The sequence below is a fragment of the Coregonus clupeaformis genome, chromosome 21 (assembly GCF_020615455.1).
Source record: "Coregonus clupeaformis isolate EN_2021a chromosome 21, ASM2061545v1, whole genome shotgun sequence".
Taxonomy (NCBI): Eukaryota; Metazoa; Chordata; class Actinopteri; order Salmoniformes; family Salmonidae; genus Coregonus; species Coregonus clupeaformis.
Genome location: NC_059212.1, coordinates 50560888 through 50587670, shown reverse-complemented (window position 1 = coordinate 50587670; position 26783 = coordinate 50560888). Strand labels below are relative to the sequence as shown.

At 42.3% G+C, this 26783-nt stretch overlaps 2 protein-coding genes and 1 long non-coding RNA gene across 3 annotated transcripts; 2 read left to right on the top strand and 1 right to left on the bottom strand.

Moving 5' to 3' along the window:
• The first annotated feature begins 4012 nt into the window (after positions 1-4012).
• ltb4r2b (leukotriene B4 receptor 2b) lies at positions 4013-7970 on the top strand. The gene is made up of 5 exons (XM_041841296.2): positions 4013-4274; positions 6020-6642; positions 6949-7149; positions 7265-7308; positions 7438-7970. The coding sequence occupies exons 2-5, from the start codon at positions 6037-6039 to the stop codon at positions 7679-7681; spliced, it is 1095 nt and encodes a 364-aa protein (XP_041697230.1). The 5' UTR covers positions 4013-4274; positions 6020-6036; the 3' UTR covers positions 7682-7970.
• Positions 7971-19708: 11738 nt separating this feature from the next.
• LOC121534712 lies at positions 19709-20929 on the bottom strand. The gene is made up of 3 exons (XR_005994662.1): positions 20581-20929; positions 20058-20095; positions 19709-19863 (listed from the first exon to the last, which is right to left on the bottom strand). It is a non-coding gene; the product is annotated as an uncharacterized LOC121534712 (long non-coding RNA).
• Positions 20930-21743: 814 nt separating this feature from the next.
• sdr39u1 (short chain dehydrogenase/reductase family 39U, member 1) lies at positions 21744-25878 on the top strand. The gene is made up of 6 exons (XM_041841297.2): positions 21744-21854; positions 23094-23200; positions 23540-23622; positions 24772-24893; positions 25019-25171; positions 25321-25878. Exons 1-6 carry the CDS (start codon positions 21755-21757, stop codon positions 25749-25751), a joined length of 996 nt encoding a protein of 331 aa, XP_041697231.1. The 5' UTR covers positions 21744-21754; the 3' UTR covers positions 25752-25878.
• Positions 25879-26783: the final 905 nt, after the last annotated feature.

The window sequence follows — 26783 nt, the reverse complement described above, 5'->3', positions numbered from 1 at the left end:
ATTGAAGGTTGATAACACACAGTAGACACAGTAGCCATCAGAGTCTATGGATAACTCTATACGTCTTGCTTCCTCTCTCCCTCAGAGCCAATCACCCTCACTATGGCCAAGACCAAAGACACTGTTGAGGATTCCAGCATCATGAGTAACGACGCCACCACGGCCATAGGAGCCCTCATCTTGGGCCTGGTCTTCCTCCTCGGCGTCCCAGGAATCCTCTTCATCATTTGGAGCATCCTGGCCCGTGCCCGCCGACGCTCCGTAACCACTCTCCTCATCCTCAACCTGGCGTGTGCCGACAGCTTTCTCATGTGCCTCACCATCTTCTTCGTAATTTATCTGGCCAGGCAGAACTGGGACTTTGGCAACCCCATGTGCAAGGGGCTGTTTTACCTGTGCAACACTAACATGTACGCCTCTTGGGTGAGAACCTCCTTCCCTCAGCCAGGGCATTGAAAATGGGTCGTGGATGGGTATTCCAGCATGACAATGACCCAAAACACACGGCCAAGGCAACAAAGGAGTGGCTCAAGAAGAAGCACATTAAGGTCCTGGAGTGGCCTAGCCAGTCTCCAGACCTTAATCCCATAGAAAATCTGTGGAGGGAGCTGAAGGTTCGAGTTGCCAAACGTCAGGCTCGAAACCTTAATGACTTGGAGAAGTCGGCAGGTAGCTTAGTGGTTAAGAGCATTGTGCCAGTAACCGAAAGGTCGCTGGTTCTAATCCCCGAGCCGACTAGGTGAAAAATCTGTCGATGTGCCCTTGAGCAAGGCACTTAACCCTAATTGCTCCTGTAAGTCGCTCTGGATAAGAGCGTCTGCTAAATGACTAAAATGTAAATGTAAGATCTGCAAAGAGTAGTGGGACAAAATCCCTCCTGAGATGTGTGCAAACCTGGTGGCCAACTACATGAAACGTCTGACCTCTGTGATTGCCAACAAGGGTTTTGCCACCAAGTACTAAGTCATGTTTTTGTCACGCCCTGGCTCTGGGACTCTGTTATGTTGAGCCAGGGTGTGTTGTTTCTATGTGTTTTGTTTCTAGGTTGATTATCTAGCTCATTTGTTTCTATGTTGGCCGGTGTGGTTCTCAATCAGAGGCAACGTGAATCAGCTGTTGCTTGTTGTCTCTGATTGGGGACCATACTTAGGCAGCCTGTTTTCCACAGTGTGTTGTGGGATCTTGTTCCGTGTATTGTTAGTGTTTGTAACCAAGGACGTCACGTTATCGTTTTGTTCTCTAATAAATAAGTATGTTCACTCATCACGCTGCGCATTGGTCCACTTCCTCCAACGATCGTGACAGAAGATCCCACCATAACTGGACCAAGCAGCGTGTCCAGGAGCCAACGCCAGAGAGGACTCTAACGAAGATCAACCTCGACTGGGTCAAGCCGCGGGAGGAGGAGAGAGGCTGGTCTTGGGAGCAGAGGAGCGAGAGTCTGAAGAGGGCCATGGAGGCCTGGCCCACGGGGAGGAGAGACGGCCAGAAAAATTTTAGGGGGGGGCTCACACCGTGGACGACGGGGCAGCAGGTGGCCGCCAGGTTACGGGAGTCACTGGTCACCAGGGGGAAGGAGAATGTAGAGGCACGGCGAGAGGTACTGGGGTGTGTTGCCAGTCCGGTCCGGCATGTTCCGCCCCTCGCACCAAGCCTGTGGTGCGCGTCGCCAGCCCGGTCCGGCCTGTTCCTGCCCCTCGCACCAAGCCAGTGGTGCGCGTCGCCAGCCCGGTCCGGCCCGTTCCTGCTTCCCGCACCAAGCCAGTGGTGCGAGTCGTCAGCCTGTTTTGGTCCGTTCCTGCTCCCCGCACCAAGCCAGTGGTGCGCTTCGTCAGCCCGGTTCGGCCCGTCCCTGCTCCCCGCACCAAGCCTTTGGTGCGCGTCGTTAGCCCGGTCCGGCCTGTTCCTGCTCCCCGCACCAAGCCAGTGGTGCGCTTCGTCAGCCCGGTTCGGCCCGTCCCTGCTCCCCGCACCAAGCCGTTGGTGCGCGTCGTTAGCCCGGTCCGGCCCGTCCCTGCTCCCCGCACCAAGCCTGTGGTGCGCGTCGTCAGTCCGGCACAGCCCGTGCCTGTTCCACCGGTGCCTGGTCCGGCACCAGTCAGCTGCTCCACTCCGGAGCTAGAGCAATCCGCTCCACCAGTGTTCAGTCCAACTCCGGCCAGCAGGGCCAGACCGGACCAGGGGCGCTTTGGGGGGTTAGAGAGGGAGTGGGGGTCATGCCCGGAGCCGGAACCGCCTCCGAGGAGGAATGCCCACCCGGCCCTCCCCTGTTCGGTTTATGTTTGTCGCAGTCCGCGCCTTTGGGGGGGGGGGTACTGTCACGCCCTGGCTCTGGGACTCTGATATGTTGAGCCAGGGTGTGTTGTTTCTATGTGTTTTGTGTGCTAGGGTGATATTCTAGTTCATTTGTTTCTATGTTGGCCGGTGTGGTTCTCAATCAGAGGCAACGTGAATCAGCTGTTGCTTGTTGTCTCTGATTGGGAACCATACTTAGGCAGCCTGTTTCCACAGTGTGTTGTGGGATCTTGTTCCGTGTGTGGTTAGTGTTTGTAACCAAGGACGTCACGTTATCGTTTTGTTGTTTTGTTCGTTGTGGTGATTCAAATAAAAAAAGTATGTTCACTCATCACGCTGCGCCTTGGTCCACTGTATTCGACGATTCTGACAGTTTTGCAGAGGGGTCAAATACTTATTTCCCTCATTAAAATGCAAATCAATTTATAACATTTTGGACATGCGGTTTTCTGCATTTTTTTGTTGTTATTCTGTCTCTCACTGTTCAAATAAACCTACGATTAAAATTATAGACTGATCATGTCTTTGTCAGTGGGAAAACATACAAAATCAGCAGGGGATCAAATACTTTTTTCCCTCACTGTATATATATACAGTACCAGTCAAAAGTTTGGACACACCTACTCATTCAAGGGTTTTTCTTTATTTTTACTATTTTCTACATTGTAGAATAATAGTGAAGACATCAAAACTATGAAATAACACATATGGAATTATGTAGTAACCACAAAAGTATTAAACAAATCAAAATATATTTTATATTTGAGATTCTTCAAATAGCCACCATGCTGGTTGAGAGAATGCCAAGAGTGTGCAAAGCTGTCATCAAGGCAAATGGTGGCTATTTGAAGAATCTCAAATATAAAATATATTTTGATTTGTTTAACACTTTTTTGGTTACTGCATGATTCCATATGTGTTATTTCATAGTTTTGATGTCTTCACTATTATTCTACAATGTAGAAAATAGTAAAAATAAAGAAAAACCCTTGAATGAGTAGGTGTGTCCGAACTTTTGATTGGTACTGTATATATATATATATGTACACTGAGTATACAAAACACTAAGAACACCTGCTCTTTCCATGACATAGACTGACCAGGTGAATCCCGGTGAAAGCTGTTATCCCTTATTGATGTCACTTGTTAAATCCATATCAATCAGTTTAGATGAAGGGGATGATTTTTTATCCTTGAGACAATTGAGACAGATTGTGTGTGTGTGCCATTTAGAGGGTGAATGGTCAAGACAAAAAATGTAAGTGCCTTTGAACGGGGTATGTGATGAGTGATGACGTCGAATCAACATGGAAAACTGATTGGATTTGCAAAAAGTCTTCAACTTAAGGGCATTTAGTATTTTTTCGCCCCAAGTTTTAACATAAATCCAATGACATTGTGACATTTTTTGTTGAATTCACGTTAGTTCACAACTCAACCAAATGTAAATCAAAACTAGACGTTGAACTGACGTCTGTGCCCAGTGGGCAGACACAATGGGTGCCTGATTACCTCTGGAGGTGGTCAGGAAGATCACAATCAGATCACAATGTGTCCTTTAATCGTCTACACCTGTTTAATAATGTGGGCACAATCAGAATGTGGATAAGATCAGGACAAAATGGGGACGGTTAGCACCAGGTATAAACACCGCTGTGGAGGGTGTGTGTGTGAAAGAGAGAGAGAGGTTGGAGACTAAATGAAGGACACACCTCTCTCGCCCCTCACAGCATGTTACAGCTTGTGGGACAGCACATTTATTAGACACAGTAGCAGGGAAAGACGGGGGAAACAAGCAGTTGTAAAGAAGAAAATAGAAAGAGAGAGGGAATTGGATATGAGCTGTCAGAAAAGAGAGAGAAGCAGAGAGTGTAGATAAATACAAAACTATTCCCACCATATGGTTACACACCCTACTCAGATCCATTGCTCATCATCAGCCTCTTCATCGTCCTCTGAGGTCTCGATTGTGTAGTAAGGTGAGTGGATGAAAATATCCTGAACTTCTCCCTGGGACATACTCTATTCTCATTTTCAGTCTCTCTCTCTCTCTCTTTCTCTCCCTCTCACTGTCTCTCCCAATCTCTTAATTATTCCTAATTAATTTCCCATTTTCTTTCCAAAACTCTGATTTTCTTACCTATTTTGCTCATACATTTTCTAATTCCATCCTCTTCCCTCTCTCTCTCTCGTCTCCATGTGTTGATGAGCCCGTCCTGTCTCTGTGTGGTTCTGTGTGTTCCTTGCTGTTGACGTAACTTTGCCTTGATTCTCATGTTGACACATCTCTACACTGATCTAAGGTCAGCTTTTGAAATAAACAAAACCTGCTGTTATGTCAGTCTGTAAAGTAGAGTTTATGTTTTCACACTGCCAAAGAAGGGCTGTATTCTTTCTAGAAATGTAACCAGTATAAATACAATTACACTGACATTATGAACACCTGCTCTTTCCATGACATAGACTGACCAGGTGAATCCAGGTGAAAGCTATGATCCCTTATTGATGTCACTTGTTAAATCCACTTCAATCAGTGTAGATGAAGGGGAGGAGACAGACTAAAGAAGGATTTTTAATCCTTGAGACAATTGAGACATATATTGTGTATGTGTGCCATTTAGAGGGTGACTGGGCAAGACAAAAGATGCACAAGTGGAAACTTGTTGCCCTGTTCATAGCCTGATTGACAAGAATGGTGAAGCGTGATTCATCACTCCAGAGAACGCGTTTCCAGAGTCCAATGGTGGCGAGCTTTACACCACTCCAACTGATGCTTGGCATTGTGCATAGTGATCTTAGGCTTGTGTGCGGCTGCTCGGCCATGGAAACCCATTTCATGAAGCTTCCGACGAATAGTTATTGTGCTGACGTTTTGACAGACAATTTGTGCTGACATTTGGACAGACCACTCGGTGGTCCTGTTCTGTGAGCTTGTGTGGCCTACCACTTCACGGCTGAGCCTTTGGTGCTCCTAGACGTTTCCACTTCACAATAACAGCACTTGTTTACACGTTGTGCTAACATGAGTTTCGTGTGATCTGTCGCGTCTACACATTGTATTAAATGTGTCTCTTATCCTTCCACTCTGTCCACATTAGTCAATGGTGCTACCTGTCAATGATTTTAGAGTGATGATTATAATGATGATTTAAATGGTTTCACCATCCAGGTCTGTTTACACTCGATTGATATCCAGACACAATGCGTGCTTGACTAACTCTGGAGGTGGTCAGGAAGATATGATCACAATTAGATCACAATGTGTCTTTTAATTGTCTACACCTGTCTAAAAATGTAGCCTGGGCACAATCAGAATGTAGAAAAGATCAAGACAAAGGGCACATGTTAGCAACAGGTATAAACGGGGCTCTTGTTTCCTCCTTTACCTCAGAGCCAATAACCATCCCAATGGCCAATGACAATGATTTCCTCCTTTTTTCTTACTCGTCCATCTCCTTCCTTAACTTCTTTAATCACACAGAGATTGAAGATGACAGTCAGCACCTTGAGCCCTCGACTAAAACCTTTACATCAAAATCATAAGCTTAGCTTCAATAAGTAAAATGTCTACTGATATCTAATGTGTTTTATGTAGGTCATCCTCTTGGTCAATGACCCAAGCTCAGTGCTGCTTTTGAAATTGAAGGTTGATAACACACAGTAGACACAGTAGCCATCAGAGTCTATGGATAACTCTATACGTCTTGCTTCCTCTCTCCCTCAGAGCCAATCACCCTCACTATGGCCAAGAATGGCAGTTCCCTCCTCCATTATGTCAACAAGTCCACTTCCACCCCTGTCCTCTTCACCGAAGACACTGTTGAGGATTCCAGCATCGTGAGTAACGACGCCACCACGGCCATAGGAGCCCTCATCTTGGGCCTGGTCTTCCTCCTCGGCGTCCCAGGAAACCTCTTCATCATTTGGAGCATCCTGGCCCGTGCCCGCCGACGCTCCGTAACCACTCTCCTCATCCTCAACCTGGCGTGTGCCGACGGCTTTCTCATGTGCCTCACCATCTTCTTCGTAATTTATCTGGCCAGGCAGAACTGGGACTTTGGCAACCCCATGTGCAAGGGGCTGTTTTACCTGTGTAACACTAACATGTACGCCTCCATCTTCCTCATCACACTGATGAGCCTGCACAGGCTAGTTGCGGTGGTGTGGCCCCATCGAGTGGCGGCCCTGGCCAGCAAGAAGACGGTGGTGCGGGCAATAGCTGTGATGTGGGTCTTGGTGTTCTTCATTTCTATCCCTGCTCTGCTGTTCAGGGAGGTGAGGGATGATCATGACGAACAGAACAAAACCCGCCTGGTGTGTGCCTCCGGTCACACTCTGTCTCAACATGTAAGTTCAAGAGATAAGTGAATATTAAGTTCATAGTGGAGTTAGATACATTATAAATTATTTCTGGTTTAAGTATATAGTTATTCAGGATTAGGAAGAGGTTTACATGTTGATACAGGTACAGTCATTATATGACTACTAAGATCACAGGAGCCTCCCTTTCTTCCTGACATCATAAATCCTAACCAATCCTACATTTTAGCTGAGATCTTATGACAGACCCATTCATGTTTAAATAAGCCTGGTATTGCACTATGCCATCATTACATGTGTTCAGTTTATCGTTACATAATTTCTCATGTTCAGGTGGTGTACCAGTACACCTTTGAGACAGTAGTGGGATTCCTGGTTCCGTATGGGGTTATAGTGAGCAGCTACGTCTGCATCCTGAGACGCCTCAGACAGACCAAGTTCCGTCGCAAGGTCCGCAGTGAGAAACTCATCCTGGCCATCGTTGTGATGTTTGGCATCTTCTGGTTGCCATATCACTCCATTAACATAATAGAGGTGTGTGATCATATGATATTGTTTATCTTGCAATTTCACTCAGAGTGTGGAGTGTAGCATAGGAAGTTGTAGTATTTTACAATGAAGGAATGATTGTACATTTTTTCTCTCATAGGTAGTGGCTGAACAGTTTGAAGACGGTTCAACAATGAAAAAGAGGTATGTGCCAACCGACCCAACATATTTCCCCTCCATTTAGCTAAAGTTAAATTTAACATAAGCACCAACACTCATACAATAAGTAATACGACTGTAACGACAACATTAACTCTCTCGCTCTCTATGCAGACTAGATATGGTATGGCAGCCCAGTCGTGCTGTGACCTCCGCTCTGGCTTTCATCAGCAGCTGTGCCAACCCCATTCTCTACACCTTCGCTGGAAAGTCCTACATCAGAGAGGACGGCATGGCCTTCATGGCTCGGCTCTTTGAGGGGACATCTCTGGACACTGGGATAAGGAAGGGAACGGGACTAAAAGATGCGTTGTCTTTCAGCAGCACTGGGGGCAATGCTGTGAAGAACGAAAAATAGACACTGGTGTAGAGTTGCACTGCACATGCTATCCACTCATCAGAGGAGCCGGTTTGTAGACTGGCTCCTCTACCTGTCCATATGGGACCATCTGAAAGAATCCCTACAATATTCAGTGCACCTCGTGTTAGACAAGTTTCTCACTAGACCCAAATTCACTGCCACTAATTTTTTGTAAACGCGTTTTGTACATGTACCCTTACAAAAAGTTTTTTTTTACTTTTAATACACTGCTTGTACCACTTGAATGTTTGTTGAATCGCATATTGTAAATACCATTTATAATACTGGGGAATATTGTGATTAAAGATGTTAAAGGTTCAGAATTGTGTCAAATAGTTAATAATTTGAGTTTTGAATATGTAAACTTAAGGTTTACATATAACCAAACCTAACCATTGTGCCCAATCATTTATAAAAGGTTTCTCCTTCTCTAACAATACTGTACCACAGTGCATCTTGCTGTTGGAGACATTGTACGGTATTGAAGAAATCTTACCAACTGCTGGTGAGGTAACTCTAGCACAAGTTACATTCACACTGTTTAAAATGTAAGATCAGATAGTTTCAGAAAATACCCCAAATACAATTAATTAAATGCAACCGTATTTAATGATAAATAGACTAAAGTGAGTCTTTAGTCCTTTACGGTGTCCTGTTTGAAGGTGTTACACAGCCTTTCTTGATGATTGAACACATCCTCACTAAGATGGAGCGTTTGCTTTGTTTCTCCAGTGGTTGAGAGGTGGAGGGAAGATCCTCCTCTGGTGAAGACATGGAAGCTTGTGGCACGTTGTGGGATGGTAGGGACAGAAGACATGAACATTATTTTGTGTTCATCAAACATATTCCCTCCAAATATTCTATTTACTCTAATGACTATCTAATGTTGTGGCACTGGAAATGCGATAAAATCCCAACATCATTGTTGATTGGAAGACAGCATTCACCTGGGTGAAAATGGCTCCCAGCTGTTGTCATCAAACATTGGAAAGGTTCTTGGTCAACTAAATTGATGTAAGGACAGTATTAGCATTACATGTAAGTCCGTTTTCACCATCTCCTCTTTGGTCACTGTGAGTTCACATGTTGTATCTGAAAGTGGTGACATGCCTAATGGTGCTAACCAGAAATGTAATTGCTATTCCTACTTTGTTTTCTTTTCCTAATAGGTATGATCCAATATTTGAGTCTCCTGTTCTGAAATCTCAAAGTAATCTGACTTGTATTGAAACTCTGTGTGATTTTAAATGCAGAAAAGGTTTGACATTTCTACATCTTAACATTCGTAGTTTATTACCTAAAATGGATCATGTCAAGATCTGGACCTCTCAAGCAAACCCTGATATTTTTTATTTGATCTGAAACTGATAAAACCCGGGACTGAGGTTGCTATGGATGGTTACAATGTGTTTAGGGCTGATAGGAAAGGGTAAGGTGGTGGTGTTGCTATTTACACAAAGAATGTTATTTCTGTGTCTCTGTTAAAGGCTACCTCCAGTCCTAAACAATTTGAATTGTTGGTTTTAAGTCTTCAGTTGGGTTCAAACTCAAAAATAACAGTTATAGGAATCTATCGTCCACCCTCCACCAGGAAGTGTGTACTAAACGGACTCACTGATTTAATTGCCATTTTTACTACCCCAGAGGTGTTGATCGCTGGAGATTTTAATCTTGCATGGGGAACGCAGGATACTTATTTTTATGTATTAATTTTTTATTTCACCTTTATTTAACCAGGTAAGCCAGTTGAGAACAGGTTCTCATTTACAACTGCGACCTGGCCAAGATAAAGCAAAGTAGTGCAATAAAAACAACACAGAGTTACATATGGGGTAAAAAACATAAAGTCAGAAATACAACAGAAAATATATATACAGTGTGTGCAAATGTAGCAAGTTATGGAGGTAAGGCAATAAATAGGCTATAGTGCAGAATAATTACAATAGTATTAACACTGGAATGCTAAATACTTATAGAGGCGAAAGAAACGCACACCTATTTAGGCGAGGTGCTGGCTAACGGAGTAGAACACTTGAAAAAGAAAAGGAGAGCAGCACACTCTAGGAGCTCAGATGCAATAATTTAATAACCTAATAACCAACATTGACAGACAAGCTGTCTTCATCAGGGTATAATGACAAACACTGCGGGTCACTAGTTTATATAGTGTCAAAGGACACACACAGGTGTCTGTAATCATGGCCGGGTGTGGCCTGATATCATTGGTTAATTCACAGATAAACAGAACATACAAAAAACATGAATAGATAGCATACGATCATAGATACAACTTGGCTACCTAGGCCCAAAAACATTTACAATGAATAGCAAAATCACAATAATCACAAGAATGGCTTCAAATCAAACGCAGGATACTGACTGTTTAAAGGATTTTTGTACTAATCTAAATTTGACCCAGCTGATTACAAAGCCTACTCGTCCAAACTTAAAGGACCCTACGAAATCAAATTTACAAATACTCCAGAGGAAAATGCTGTGAGTGGGGTATTTGCTTTGGATATTAGTGACCACTGTCCCATTGTATGTGTCAGGGATATACGGATGCCTAGATCCGTCCTCTGTAGCTCAATTGGTAGAGCATGGCGCTTGTAACGCCAGGGTAGTGGGTTCGATCCCCGGGACCACCCATATGTAAAAATGTATGCGCACATGACTGTAAGTCGCTTTGGATAAAAGCGTCTGCTAAATGGCATATTATTATCAACAAGAATAATTTTAAACATTTCAATGAACAGGCCTTTTTTGGTGACCTTTATTTTGGTGACTTTGATTGTATTGCATCTATACCTGACCCAGAGTTGGCTCTTAACCACTTCTCAAATGTTTTCAATTGTATTGTAGATAAACATGCTCCCTTTAAAAAACTGATAATTAAAAATAGGTCTTGCCCTTGGTTCAGTTCAGAGCTATCTGAAGTCATACACAACAGAGATGCTGCCTGGGCCAAAGCTAGCTTCACAGACTCGGGCCCAGACTGGCAGTCTTTCAGGCGATTGAGAAATCTGTGTGTAAAACTAGTTCTAAAAAATCTGACTATTATGTTAAAACACTATCTGAATGTACAGGGAACCCAGCTAAATGTTGGAAAGCTGTTACGTCACTGAAGGGTTGTGTCTCCTCTTCTCTCCTCCCCCAAGAAATACATTTAGATTCTGGCCCTATTACTGACAAAGTTGATATCATTAATGCATTTAATCACCATTTTATCTCTGCGGGCTATATATTTGAATGTATTTCAAAGCCAGCTCTTGAAAATAGTCATTTGGATGTTGATGGTGAAAACCTTTTGAATGATACTGAAAATGCTGGTCAGGAGTTTTCTTTTTGGAAATTCACTGATAAAGAAGTCCTGGATGCTTTGCTAACATTAGACCAAAAAGAATCCCCAGGGGCTGATCATTTGGAGCCTGGTCTGCTTAAGTGTGCAGCTCCCTTTATTGCTGGCTCAGTAGCCCACATTTTCTATTTAACATTGTTATCAGGAAGTATTCCAAAAGCATGGAAATCTGCATATTTGCTGCCACTCCATAAGGGTGGGGATACTAATTATCTTGACATCTATCGCCCCATTTCAAAACTACCTTGTTTAGCTAAGATTCTTGAATCCTTGGTTAATGTACAACTTTGTTCCTTTTTATCTGATAATTGCATTTTTAATATAAACCAATCAGTGTTTAGGCCTGGGCATAGTACTACCACAGCAACCACGCTAGTTGTTAATGATCTTGTCAATGCCTTGGATGCTAAAAAGAGCTGTGCTGCCTTGTTTATTGACCTGTCAAAGGCATTTGACACTGTATATCATTCTGTTTTGCTGAAGAAGTTATCAAGAATAGGCCTGGGATATACAGCCTGTATACGGTTTCAGGATTATTTTAGCAACAGAACTCAGGCCATCTTAACAGATGGGGTTAAATCAGAATTTCTTGAGATTCAAAAAGGTGTTCCTCAGGGTTCTATTTTGGGTCCATTATTGTTCACCTTGTATATTAATGACATAGGAAACACTGTTACTACTTGTAACGTTCATCTCTATGCAGATTACACAGTTTTGTATTCCTGTGCCACCTTAGTGCATGGAACACTAGTCACTTTAATAATGTTTACATATCTTGCACTACTCATCTCATATGTATATACTGCATTCTACTCTATAATATTCTACTGTATCTTAGTCCATGCCGCTCTATCATTGCTTGTCCATATATGTCCATATATGTATATATTCTTAAATCCCATTCCTTACTAGTTTTGTGTGTATTGGGTATATGTTGTGAAATTGTTAGATATTACTTGTTAGATATTACAGCACAGTCAGAGCTAGAAGCACAAGCATTTCACTACACCCGCTATAACATCTGCTAAACACGTGTATGTGACAAATACAATTTGATTTGATTTGATTGAACTTCAGCATGACTGATTCAATTCAGAAATCACTTACAGATCTTAAATTAGTGTTAAATACAAGTAAAACTAAGCTCATGCTGTTCTCTAGGTCACGAAATGTTGACCCTGAGGAACTGCATATTTTCCTAACAATCCAAGATAGTTTTTTTATATAGAAATAAATCATGCCTCAGTATTGAAAATAGGAGACACATTGTTCAAACAACACTTCTCCCTGTATTGGATTTTGGTGATATTGTTTAAATGCATGCGGAAAACTCTGTTTTGAAACCCTTGGACGCAGTCTACCATTTCACAATATGTTTTATCACAAGGGACAATTTTAGGACTCATTGTAGTCAGTATAAAAATGTGGGATGGACCTCTCTGTCTGTAAGAAGAGAGCCTCATTCTCTTTTATTTATTTACAAAGCAATCTTACAGAAACTCCCTCCATATGTAACTTCATTAATTAAGTTAAGAATCATAAGTTACCAAACCCGTTCTCAGGAATGGATAACACTAGAGATCCCTTCAGTCTCCACAGATTTGGGAAAATCTGCGTTTTGTTTTTTTGCCCCTAATTTGTGGAACAATTTGCAGAGTTCACTGCAGTTAGATGTGCTGGTGCCACTCAGACAGTTTAAATTATTGATTGAGGACCTCTATGTAGTTTAATGTCATTGCTTTTATTAAATATGTTTATTTTGTTATTGTGTGCTGAATTATATTGTTTTATACACATATGTGTATGTTGTTTTATATTCTGTTTTTTTTTGTAATGTATACAGGGCTCTCTTGTAAAATAGATTTTTAATCTCAATGTGACTCCCTGTTTAAATGAAGGTTAAATAAATAAAATAATATACTCTAAAAAAATTTTATTCTATTTAGATAGTTGAACATAACTCTATAGCAGAAGGTTATGTATGGACTTACGTATGCAATTGTCACGCCCTGGCTCTGGGGACACTGTTATGTTGAGCCAGGGTGTGTAGATCTATGTATTCTATTTCTAGGTTGGGAGTTCTAGTTTGTGCATTTCTATGTTGGCCTGAGTGACTCCCAATCAGAGGCAACGAGTGTCAGCTGTGAATGGTTGTCTCTGATTGGGAGCCATATTTAAACAGTCTGTTTTTCATTCGTGTTTGTGGGATTTTGTTTCTAGTTGGTTTTTGTTAGACCGTGAACTGTCACGTTATCGTTTTGTTGTTTTGATCGTGTATATAATAAAGAGTATGTTCGTCTGCAACGCTGCGCCTTGGTCCTCATCTGTTCTAGACGATCGTGACAGCAATAGTCATCCTCATGGGGAATCCTAGCCTGGTCTTGTTTTAACTCTGAGGCCTTGCTGTTCTGGTTGCTCTTCTTGGAGCGCTAATTGGAGCCCCACACACAACAAGATCATGTTAACAGACATTGTTAGTGCGTTTCTTCAACTGTTTCTCATTGAAAACTGAGATATTATATTGTCATTGTTTGAATATAGAAGAACAGCATATACAGGTACATGATAAACAGTTCAATTATATATGTAATAGCAGTAGTGGAAAAAGTACCCAATTGTCATACTTGAGTAAAAATATAGATACAGCGCCTTGCAAAAGTATTCATTCCCCTTGGCGTTTTTCCTATTTTGTTGCATTACAACCTGTAATTTAAATTGATTTTTATTTGTATTTCATGTAATGGACATACACAAAATAGTCCAAATTGGTAAAGTGAAATGAAAAAAATAACTTGTTTCAAAATATTCTAAAAAATAAATACTGGAAAAGTGGTGCGTGCATCTGTATTCACCCCCTTTGCTATGAAGCCCCTAAATAGGATCTGGTGCAAACAATTACCTTCAGAAGTCACATAATTAGTTAAATAAAGTCCACCTGTGTGCAGTCACATGATCTGTCACATGATCTCAGTATATATACACCTGTTCTGAAAGGCCTCAGAGTCTGCAACAACACTAAGCAAGGGGCACCACCAAGCAAGCGGCACCATAAAGACCAAGGAGCTCTCCAAACAGGTCAGGAACAAAGTTGTGGAGAAGTACAGATCAGGGTTGGGTTATAAAAAAATATCAGAAACTTTGAACATCCCACGGAGCACCATTAAATCTATTATTAAAAAATGGAAAGAATACCACAACAAACCTGCCAAGAGAGGGCCGCCCACCAAAACTCACGGACCAGACAAGGAGGGCATTAATCAGAGAGGCAACAAAGACACCAAAGATAACCCTGAAGGAGCTGCAAAGCTCCACAGCGGAGAATCTGTCCATAGGACCACTTTAAGCCGTACACTCCACAGAGCTGGGCTTTACGGAAGAGTGGCCAGAAAAAAGCCATTGCTTAAAGAAAAAAATAAGCAAACAAGTTTGTTGTTCGCAAAAAGTGATTTGTGGGGGACTCCCCAAACATATGGAAGAAGGTACTCTGGTCAGATGAGACTAAAATTGAGCTTTTTGGCCATCATGGAAAATGTCTGGCGCAAACCCAACACCTCTCATCACCCCAAGAACACCATCCCCACAGTGAAGCGTGGTGGCAGCTGTGGGGATGTTTCTCATCAGCAGGGACTGGGAAACTGTCAGAATTTAAGGAATGATGGATGGCGCTAAATACAGTGAAATTCTTGAGGGAAACCTGTTTCAGTCTTCCAGAGATTTGAGACTGGGACGGAGGTTCACCTTCCAGCAGGACAATGACCCTAAGCATACTGCTAAAGCAACACTCGAGCGGTTTAAGGGAAAACATTTAAATGTCTTGGAATAGCCTAGTCAAAGCCCAGACCTCAATCCAATTGAGAATCTGTGGTATGACTTAAAGATTGCTGTACACCAGCGGAACCCATCCAACTTGAAGGCGCTGGAGCAGTTTTGCCTTGAAGAATGGGCAAAAATCCCAGTGGCTAGATGTGCCAAGCTTATAGAGACATATCCCAAGAGACTTACATTTACATTTTAGTCATTTAGCAGACGCTCTTATCCAGAGCGACTTACAGTTAGTTACTTGCAGCTGTAATTGCTGCAAAAGGTGGTTCTACAATGTATTGACTTTGGGGGGGTGAATAGTTACGCACGCTCAAGTTTTCAGTTTTTTTTTGTCTTATTTCTTTTTTGTTTCACAAGAAAAAATATTTTGCATCTTCAAAGTGGTAGGCATGTTGTGTAAATCAAATGATATAAACCCCCCCAAAATATATTTTAATTCCAGGTTTTAAGGCAACAAAATGGGAAAAATGCCAAGGGGGTGAATACTTCCGCAAGCCACTGTACCTTAATAGAAAGTTACTCAAGTAAAAGTGAAAGTCACCCAGTAAAATACTACTTGAGTAAAAGTTTTAAAGTATTCGGTTCTAAATATACTTAAGTATCAAAAGTAAAAGTATAAATCATTTCAAATTCCTTATCTTAAGCAAAGCAGACAGCACTATTTTCTTGTTTTAAACATTTACGGATAACCAGGGGCACACTCCAACACTCAGACATCATTTACAAAAGATGCATTTGTGTTTAGTGATTCCGCCAGATCAGAGGCAGCAGGGATGACCACGTGTTCTCTTGATAAATCCATGAATTGGACAATTTTCCTGTCCTGCTAAATGTAACAAGTACTTTTGGGTGTCAGGTAAAATGTATTGAGTAAAAAGTACATTATTTTCTTTAGGAATGTAGTGAAGTAAGAGTAAAAGTTGTCAAAAATATAAATAGTAAAGTAAAGTACAGATACCCCAAAATACTACTTAAGTAGTACTATAAGTATTTTTACTTAAGTATTTTATACCACTGTGTAATAGGAACATTTCAACCTTAACTTTTATCTCATCTACCTTAGAGATGAACCTGAAGATGATCTTTGACAGGAAGCTGAACTTCCCTTTGCGTTTCTGGACAGCCTTAGACTGAGGAAGACTGGTACACTCTGTTTCTCAACCTCAGACTCAGTGGGGAGAAGAGTTGAGATGTCTACCTCTCTGTCATGAATGCTGGCCCCATCTTCAGATGTTCCTCAGTGCTCAATGTGCTCTATCTGCTTTATTGTATCAGAAAACTGAGAGAAATTGTCCATGACTTGATGGAACATAACCTTTGTAAACAGATTCACAGCATTGTCGTATATCTGTGAAGAGCTGTTGGAGACTGCATATCTTCCAAAATAAAGTTAAATCAGTAAGGCTGGTCTGAATGGATCGTCACTTTTAATTAATCTAGTATACTCATAATTCACATCGCTTCCTATCTCACTCATCAGCATAGCAGGTATTTACACTGAACAAAAATATAAACGCAACATGCAACAATTCCAAAGATTTTACTGAGTTACAGTTCATATAAGGAAATAAGTCAATTGAAATAAATTCATTAGGCCCTAATCTATGGATTTCACATGACTGGGAATGCTAATACTCATCTGTTGGTCACAGATACCTTTAAAAAAAAGTAGGGAGTGGGTCAGAAAACCTGTCAGTATCTGGTGTGACCACCATTTGCCTCATGCAATGCGACACATCTCCTTCGCATAGAGTTGAACAGGCTGTTGATTGTGGCGTGTGGAATGTTGTCCCACTCCTCTTCAAAGGCTGTGTGAAGTTGCTCAATATTGGCAGAACTGGAACACATTGAACTGGAACACGTTGTCGTACACGTCGATCCAGAGCATCCCAAACAGGCTCAATGGGTGACATGTCTGGTGAGTATGCAGGCCATGGAAGAACTGGGACATTTTCAGCTTCCAGGAATTGTGTAAAGATCCTTGCGACATGGGGTCGTGCATTATCATGCTGAAACATGAGGTGATGGTGGCGGATGAATGGCACGACAATGGGCCTCAGGATCTCGTCACGGTATCTCTGTGCATTAAAATTGCCATCGATAAAATGCAATTGTGTTCATTGTCCGTAGCTTAAACCCTCCCATATTATAACCCTTCTGCCACCTTGGGGTACTCTGTTCAAAACGTTGACATCAGCAAACCGCTCGCCCACACGACACCATACATGTGGTCTGTGGTTGTGAGGCAGGTTGGACATACTGCCAAATTCTCTAAAATGACGATGGAGGTGGCTTATGGTAGAGAAATTAACATTAAGTTCTCTAGCAACAGCTCTGGTGGACATTCCTGCAATCAGTATGCCAATTGCACGCTCCCTCAAAACTTGAGACATCTGTGGCATTGTGTTGTGTGACAAAACTGCACATTTTAGAGTGGCCTTTTATTGTCCCCAGCACAAGGTGCACCTGTGTAATGATCATGCTGTTGAATCAGCTTCTTGACATGCCACACCTGTCAGGTGGATGGATTAGCAGGGCAAAGGAGAAATACTCGCTAACAGAGATGTAAACAAATTTGTGCACAAACTTTGAGAGAAATAAGCTTTTTGTGCGTATTGAACATTTCTGGGATAGTTTATTTCAGCTCATGAAACATGGGACCAACACTTTACATGTAGCGTTTATATTTTTGTTCAGTATATATGGTAGTGTCTATAATGTTACCGCGTCAGGATGGCAGGTATTTATTTATAGGGTAGTGTCATAATGTTACCTCATCAGCTTAGCGTCATGTCTCTCTTCCTCATTTCCTATTAGCAAGTGTGCAGAATTTAATTCACCTATTCACTTCAGCCTATGAGCATGGCACACTAAGGTAATTCCACCACAGTTGTGCAATAATCACTATCCTTTCTTTTAACCAATGGGCATGAATCTAGGGGAGTATTTATATGTCTACTCAAAACGTGTGTCCCACTTGTTGTTTTGCAGCAACAGTCTTTCACTGACCTTCCACCTCCCCACCACCACCAGCATAATAACCTTAAGGACCATCATTGGAACTCCTTCCCCCAGCGGGGGGTTTCAATGCCAGCTGCCCAGCATAGGGCAACCTGTCATCAGCATCTGTCTCTGAGGAGCATTCCTCAGACGATGCCTACCCTAAACTATCCAATAAAATTCCTTATTATATTCCGTCTCTGTTGTCATTCAGTCAAGCCTGTACTCGACTGAAGTGCTGCTTGAGCATTCGGAAAGTATTCAGACCCCTTGACTTTTTCCACATTTTGTTACGTTACAGCCTTATTCTAAAATTGATTAAATTGTTTGTTTTTTCTCATCAATCTACACACAATACCCTATAATGACAAAGCAAAAACAGGTTTTTAGAAATGTTTGCAAATGTATAAAATAAAATTAACGGAAATATCACATTTACATAAGTATTCAGACCCTTTACTCAGTACGTTGTTGAAGCACATTTGGCAGCGATTACAACATTGAGTCTTCTTTGGTATGACGCTACAAGCTTGGCACACCTGTATTTGGGGAGTTTCTCCCATTCTTCTCTACATATCCTCTCAAGCTCTGTCAGGTTGGATGGGGAGCATCGCTGCACAGCTATTTTCAGGTCTCTCCAGATATATTCGATCAGGTTCAAGTCCAGGCTCTGGCTGGGCCACTCAAGGACATTCAGAGACTTGTCCCAAAACCAGTCCTGCATTGTCTTGGTTGTGTGCTTAGGGTCGTTGTCCTGTTGGAAGGTGAACCTTCGCCCCAGTCTGAGGTCCTGAGCAGTTTTTCATCAAGAATCTCTCTGTACTTTGCTCCGTTCATCATCCCCTCGATCCTGACTAGTCTCCCAGTCCCTGCTGCTGAAAAATATACCCACAGCATGATGCTGCCACCACCATGCTTACCGTAGGGATGGTGCCAGGTTTCCTCCAGACGTGACGCTTCGCATTCAGGCCAAAGAGTTCAATCTTGGTTTCATTAGATAAGAGAATCTTGTTTCTCATGGTCTGAGAGTCTTTAGGTGCTTTTTGGCAAACTCCATTACTGAGGAGTGGCTTCTGTCTGGCCATTCTAACATAAAGGCCTGATTGGTGGAGTGCTGCAGAGATGGCTGTCCTTCTGAAAGGTTCTTCCATCTCCAGAGGAACTCTGGAGCTCTGTCAGAGTGACCATCTGGTTCTTGGTCACCTCCCTGACCAAGGCCCTTCTCCCACGATTGCTCCGTTTGGCCAAACTTCTTCCAATAAAGAATGATGGAGGCCACTGTGTTCTTGGGGACCTTCAAGGCTGCAGACATTTTTTGGTACCCTTCCCCAGATATGTGCCTCGACACAATCCTGTCTCGGAGCTCTAAGAACAATTTCTTCGACCTCATGGCTTGGCTTTTGCTCCGACATGCACTGTCAAATGTGGGACCTTATATAGACAGGTGTGTGCCTTTCCAAATCATGTCCAATCAATTGAATTTACCACAGGCGAACTCAAATCAAGTTGTAGAAACATGTCAAGGATGATCAATGGAAACAGGATCCACCTGAGCTCAATTTCGATTCACATAGCAAAGGGTCTGAATACTTATGACAGCAAAGGGACCTCTCACGACCCTACAGGAAAGGTGAGAAATCCATATCTACATTTAAACCAGGGTACTTAGTGGCCTGTAGTTTGAAAATCCCAAAACTTTCCCTTTAGTTTAGCTGTTTACCCCCCCCCCCCCAGAATAGAGTAGAACAAAAACACATGCCTAACTTTCATGTCTTTACAGGTGACAGCTGTATTCATAATTACCACAACTGCCAATGACAATCCAGAAATTGTATACAAAAATATGAGTTAAGTCACTGCATTTATTGAACACTTTCAACCAAAAGTAACATTTTGTACAAATCTTAGTCAATAGAAATGCATAAATAGGAAGAAGATCTGAAGATCTTCCAGGGGTTGAATGGAAGCGGTGATGATTCAATTGCACAGTTCACATTACCTAGAGGTGGACAGATAATGGGGAAATGGTCAGTACAACACCGAATATAGTGATTATTCAACTGCTCCCAATAACTTGCTCAGCGCATGTGTATAATCACTAGGATTCAGGTGAAACACGGATCATGCAACAAAATCATCATTGTAAGGTTAATGAAAGGTTTATGTTTAAGGAGCAGAACATTTGATAGTTACCTGATTTTCCACAACAGCAAGATTTGAGTTTAGATTATCTAGTGACAAAAAACGATTCAGTTAGCTATAAAGTAACATTTTCACAAGTGTAAAACGTTGCCATAGACAGTCAACCCAGTCAGTGCAGTGAAAGTATAATCACGAGATTCAGCTGAAACACGGACTCACATGCAAATCATCACTTTGGGTTTGAAGATACAAAATGTGCAAGGGGTCACAGGTAGAGCTGTAATAGTACGCTGGTACCAAGCTAAATGGCTAGTCCTCGGAGCCACATTCCCTCCACTTCAAAAAAGTACGTTTGGGGACATTGCCATCGTGGTTCAAATGGAACCAGTTCGACTGTGCCTCAGCCACAAAACGCATCTGGTTAGCGGCTGTACAGTAGAGGCCCAACACCTGTTCACTGTTTAAGGGCCTAAGGCACTCGAATTAGTGGCTAAAAAGAACTTGAGCCAACTAGGCCTAACCGACCCAGACAAAATATCACAAATGTCATGAAGAAAATGTTTGAGATGCTTACCGTAGCCAAGGCTTTTGAGTTGTCGGTTTATTGCACCAGCTTGGATTTAAATAAAAAAAGTCGGATAAAAACCTAAACGTAACTAAATATATTTTAGGCTGCCCTAAAGCTAGCCTGACAAGCTAGCCACCACAATGACTTAGCAGCCAACTGCTAGCAAGTAACCTAAAACTGAGTTACACTCAAATACTATTATCTAATAAAAACTACAAATAACTTCCTCCCCACATTAATCAATTGATAGCTTATGCGCACTTAGAAAAAATATCGTCAACTTGCTTTGTCTCAAACGCCATTCCTCCAACCGCACGCAGTAGGTGAGAAAGACGGATTGAGCGGACAAGGGGCGCATTTATCTGTTTTCTAAACCACGTGTCGTAGTGGGAAACACGCATGTTGCCTCCGGTGTGGTACCCCCCCTCCAAAAAAAAAATATATATATTTATTTTAGTTCCGCGTGGAATGAATAAATGCTGAAAAACTTAAGCCGTGAAAGATCAATACTGAGTTTGACAAGATGTAATATAATATAATAACTTTCCCCTTCAATCTGGATATCTGAGAATACAACAAGTCACACTTTCTCAGCGGAAATAATGTACCCTTGTGCAGTGCTTGACTTAGACAGGAGCTCACCGGAGCTGAGTACTGGCACTTCAAATGTTATACTGTTTAAGGTCATGTTCCTCTTATAAAACATAAGCTCAAAGGTATTGTGGAGCTCCTGAACCTTAATGTAAACAATACCGGCACCCAAAATGAGTACTGGCACCTATTTCAGTCCAAATCAATAATTTGGGATCAAACTATTATGTTGTTATCATACAAACAAAATGTTTTCATAACAAACATTTGTTCCATCAATCTGATATTGATTTATAAAGGCCAATTGACTCACAAATCAATAACTTATTGATAACTGATCTAGTATATCCATATTTTCTAAACATGCATTTTATGTCTAAAATTATTGCCATTTATTTAAAGTGTTGCTGGAAATACATTGCGTTTTCTAGCTCCGCTTGTAAGCATAATACAAGATAGTGATTTAATAATTGGATTCAATGTAAAGCAAGTTATTTTCCTTACCTCACAAAAATGGAGAAAGGCTCTGTCCAGTCCAGTTTGGCATGTGACATATCTACGGGAACCCGTTGGATAAATTGTTCTGCGTATGCGTGCCAATCTGAGTTGGTGTACTGTGCAGAATCAACACAGGACAGCAGAATTCCAACCTTGGAACTGGAAATTGTGTGGAATGAGAGTGTTAATAGGTATGTATAAATGTATATGTCAGACATGATCTTCAATAGCGTACTTAGTAACTTGTAACTGAGTGCTACATTGGACGTATACTATTAGCTAGCTACATAAATAGTTATCAAACATGCATTCTGTGGTCCCAGTTTCATGTCATGTGTGCGGTAACTTTAGAGAAACCACTTCAGTTTTGGTAAACTAAGGACATTTCGTTCACATTTAAAAAAACACTTGTAAATGTAGCCAGTAACCTTGTTTTGTAACTGAGCAAAGTGCGCATGCGCGTCAATATGACGGTTCTTTCAACGCTTATCTTTTTTTTATTTTTTATTTAACCTTTATTTAACTAGGCAAGTCAGTTAAGAACAAATTCTTATTTACAATGACGGCTTACCCCGGCCAAACCCTCCCCTAACCCGGACGACGCTGGGCGAATTGTGCACCGCCCAATGGGACTCCATATTACATTTACATTACATTTTAGTCATTTAGCAGACGCTCTTATCCAGAGCGACTTACAGTTAGTGAATATATATATATTTATACTGGCCCCCCGTGGGAATCAAACCCACAACCCTGGCGTTGCAAACGCCATGCTCTATCAACTGAGCTACATCCCTGCCGGCCATTCCCTCCCCTACCCTGGACGACGCTGGGCCAATTGTGCGCCGCCCATGAGTCTCCCAGTCGCGGCCGGCTGCGACAGAGCCTGGATTCGAACCAGGATCTCTAGTGGCACAGTTAGCACTGCAAAGCAGTGCCTTAGCAGTGATGCCTTTAGCACTAAAATGCAGTGCTTTAGGCCGCTGCGCCACTTGGGAGCCTAAAACTAAAGTTATCTGTGTTGCTTGGTGAGCTAAGATTATTATGCCTAGAGTAATTGCTGGTTGCTTATACAGGATCTAGAGTTTTATTCATATTATCATCCAAATGTCTAGCATAGTCTGTTTTGGACTGTGAAAAATACAAATTTAATAACAGCAGTTTCCCTAATTGAATCCAGTGGTTGTCAAACCTGTTCCATGTATTTGATGTATTCCAGAGCTAGCATACCTGATTGAACTTGTCAACTAATCATCAAGCCCTTGACTAGGTGAATTAGGTGAGCTAGTTCAGGGCTACAACAAAATTGTGAAACATCTAGGGGTCCCCAAGAAGACGTTTGAGAACCACTGATCTAATCAATCCAGTGAGCTTGTACTTCTCCTGGCTTGTAATATTGTTCTATTCTCTCTGCCTTTTATTTTAATCAGGAGGAGGATCTGGGTTTGTGGGTAGAGAGCTGACCCGTTTACTCAAGAACAAAGGTCATGAAGTCACAATAATATCTCGACAGCCAGGTCCGGGAAAGATCACATGGGTATGATTATGACCTGACCTTTGCAACTAGTCAGTGGCATCATTTTATAGCATTTTCATGGGCAGAGCACGCACTGAAATAATTGTAATGAATTTTCCTTTAGTACTATAATACAAGTATTCCTCACTCCTACAGAGTAACCATTCTTTATATTAGCAACCATACCTGAAATATGTATGCATGAATGACTGTATGTCGCTTTGGATAAAAGCATCTGCTAAATGGCATTTATTATTAAAGTTATTATCTATTGGAATCTTTCATGTTGACACCCAAACATAACACATGGTGTTACCTAATAAACAATAAATAAAAAGCTATCGCATGCCCTTTTTGCAGGGTGATCTGGAGTCTGGTGGCCTCCCACCATGTGAGGGCGCTGTCAACCTGTCTGGAGAGAACCTTATGAACCCACTGCGATGGTGAGCAACGGAGTCCTCATTACTTGGGGCCCTGTGTTTTGGTTAATCATGTCACATGACCTGGATTTTAACCTTTTTTAAGCCTTTTCCAGTAATGAGAATTAGACCAAAAATGAAAGCAATAGTCTTAGGATGGTGCTGGACCATCAGATTTTATTTGTCACGTGGCAAATCCAACGGTTGTAGACTACCGTGAAATGTTTGCTTATGAGCCCTTCCCAACAATGCAGAGTAAAATACAAAATTAGAATTGTAACAAAAGAGGAATAAAATACACAAGCATGGCGCTATATACAGGGAGTACCAGTACCAGATCAATGTGCAAGGGTAAGAGGGATTTGAGGTAGGTATGTACATAAAGGCAGGATAAAGTGACTAGGGATCAGGATAGAGAATAAGAATAATAAGAGTAAGAATAAAAAACAGAGTAGCAGCAGCATAAGATGAGTGTAAAAGTGTGTGTGTTGTGTTGGTATGTGTCAGCGTAGTATGTGTGAGTGTGTGTATATAGTGCGTATATATAGTATTGTGAGTATGCATAGAGTCATTGCAAGATAGTTAGTTAATTAAATGGTTACAAGGACTATTTAGGAGTCTTGTGGCTTGGGGGTAGAAGCTGTGCCGATGCTCCAGGACCATTTGCTGGATGGTAGCAGAGTGAACAGTCTTTGGCTTGGGTGGCTGAAGTCTTTGGCAATTTTTCAGGCCTTCTTCTGACACCACCTGATATAGAGGTCCTGGATTTCAGGGAGCTTGGCCCTAGTGATGTACTGGGCCGTCTGCACCACCCTCTGTAGTGCTTTGCGGTCAAGGGCGGTGCATTTGCCATACCAAGTGGTGATGTAGTGAATCAATATGCTCTCTGGTGCAGCTGTAGAACTTGAGGATCCGAGGCCCTATCTGACATAAAAAGGGGACAGTTTGATGAAAAACGCTTTAAATACAGGTTAATATCTAGGTCATGTGACATGGTTAACCAAAACACAGGGCCCTACAATTATGTATTTATATTCATCATGGACTGGACTCTCTTTCCATACCACTCTTTGCCTCCCTCTCTCTCTTTTCTTTCTGTTTGTCCCTCTCAACCATAAAGCAATCTGCCCCCCCCCCTCTCATTGGTTCTCCCTCCTCTCCATGTTGGTACAGGTGGAATGAGGGTTATAGGAAGGATCTGTTCTCCAGTCGGGTTGACACAACCACAATTCTGGCTCAAGCCATTGCTGGGTCCCCCAGTCCCCCTCGTGCTTGGGTCCTTGTCACAGGTGTAGGTAAGTGTCCTAGGTTCCTTGCATAAAGTTTAAATGACACTCTCAACATCCTTAGATACTCACAAAACCCACTGAGTTACAATATTTTTACCATAATTGCTGGTTTGTTTGTCTCTGCCCCACAGCATGTTACAAACCCAGTCTAACAGCTCAGTACACAGAAGACAGTGAGTGGACGCCGTTTGACCTCCTGTCAAGACTGGTGAAGGAATGGGAGTGGGCGGGGCGTCTTCCTGAAACCATTGCACAGAATACCAGACAAGTAGTAATCAGACCAGGTGAGTACTATACATTTATTATCAGAGTGTGTGTATGTGAGTTAGATACAAATGGACAATGTTAATATGAATACGGTCCATTGAATGAGATGGCAGTCTTTTGAGATTTCACCATTGATATCCCCTGCTCTACTGCCTTCCTCCACCAGGGGTAGTACTGGGCCGTGATGGTGGTGCCATGAAGCAGATGATGACTCCTTTCTGGCTAGGCCTTGGAGGCACGTTGGGGTCTGGCAGACAACCATTCCCCTGGATCCATGTCTCTGACCTGGCTGGAATCATCGCTCATGCCCTGGAGCCCTCTCCCAACACCCGCTCCTCTGCTGTCCCTCAAGTGTATAACGGTGTCGCCCCTGCACTGAACACCAATTACGAGTTCACCAAAGAGCTGGGCCGGGTTCTGAGGAGACCCACGGTCTTCCCTGTGCCTGGATTTGTCATTGATGCCCTAATGGGTTCAGAGAGAGCTGTAGTGCTAACCCAGGGTCAGAAAGTAGAACCAAAGAGGACTCTGGAGTCAGGCTTTCAGTACCAGTACCCAGACCTGAACTCTGCCCTGAGGGAGATTGTTGGGAGTTAATGTGAAACAGGAGACCTAAGGAGATGTCAAGAGACTGATGAGATTAGATTGTGACCTTTTTTCCTAAATAAATATAAAATGGACCCTGTTGTCTTCCAAATAAATGTTGTCCACTGCAAGAAAGGAATTTGTGTGTGTATAATATATAGAGATATACGGTATCTCACAAAAGTGAGTACACCCCTCACATTCTTGTAAATATTTGAGTATATATTTTCATGTGACAACACTGAAGAAATGACACTTTGCTACAATGTAAAGTAGTGAGTGTACAGCTTGTAATACAGTGTCCTCCTGAGTGGCGCAGTGGTCTAAGGCACTGCATCGCAGTGCTAGCTGTGCCACTAGAGATCCTGGTTCGAATCCAGGCTCTGTCGTAGCCGGCCGCGACCGGGAGACCCATGGGGCGGCGCACAATTGGCCCAGCGTCGTCCAGGGTAGGGGAGGGAATGGCCGGCAGGGATGTAGCTCAGTTGGTAGAGCATGGCATTTGCAACGCCAGGGTTGTGGGTTCGATTCCAGTATAAAAAATAACCTACAAAAAAATAAAAAATAAGAAAAAAAAAATTATGCACTCACTACCTGTAAGTCGCTCTGGATAAGAGCGTCTGCTAAATGACTAAAATGTAATGTAAATGTGCTGTCCCCTCAATAACACTACACACAGCCATTAATGTCTAAACCGCTGGCAACAAAAGTGAGTACACCCCTAAGTGAAAATGTCATAATTGGGCCCAAAGTGTCAATATTGTGTGGCCGCCATCATTTTCCAGCGCTGCCTTAACCCTCTTGGGCATGGAGTTCACCAGAGCGTCACAGGTTGCCACTGGAGTCCTCTTTCACTCCTCCATGACGACATCACGGAGCTGGTGGATGTCAGAGACCTTGCACTCCTCCACCTTCCATTTGAGGATGCCACACAGATGCTCAATAGGGTTTAGGTCTGGAGACATGCTTGGCCAGTCCATCACCTTTACCCTCAGCTTCTTTAGCAAGGCAGTGGTCGTCTTGGAGGTGTGTTTGGGGTCGTTA

Bases quoted from the DNA above. Each gene is read 5' to 3' on its own strand.
- sdr39u1 (XM_041841297.2), top strand. From the start codon at position 21,755: ATGCGTGCCAATCTGAGTTGGTGTACTGTGCAGAATCAACACAGGACA. The intron at 21,855-23,093 runs GTATGTATAAAT...TATTTTAATCAG, and splicing joins TGGAATGAGAGTGTTAATAG to GAGGAGGATCTGGGTTTGTG. The intron at 23,201-23,539 runs GTATGATTATGA...CCCTTTTTGCAG, and splicing joins GTCCGGGAAAGATCACATGG to GGTGATCTGGAGTCTGGTGG.
- ltb4r2b (XM_041841296.2), top strand. From the start codon at position 6,037: ATGGCCAAGAATGGCAGTTCCCTCCTCCATTATGTCAACAAGTCCACT. The intron at 6,643-6,948 runs GTAAGTTCAAGA...TCTCATGTTCAG, and splicing joins GTCACACTCTGTCTCAACAT to GTGGTGTACCAGTACACCTT. The intron at 7,150-7,264 runs GTGTGTGATCAT...TTTCTCTCATAG, and splicing joins ACTCCATTAACATAATAGAG to GTAGTGGCTGAACAGTTTGA.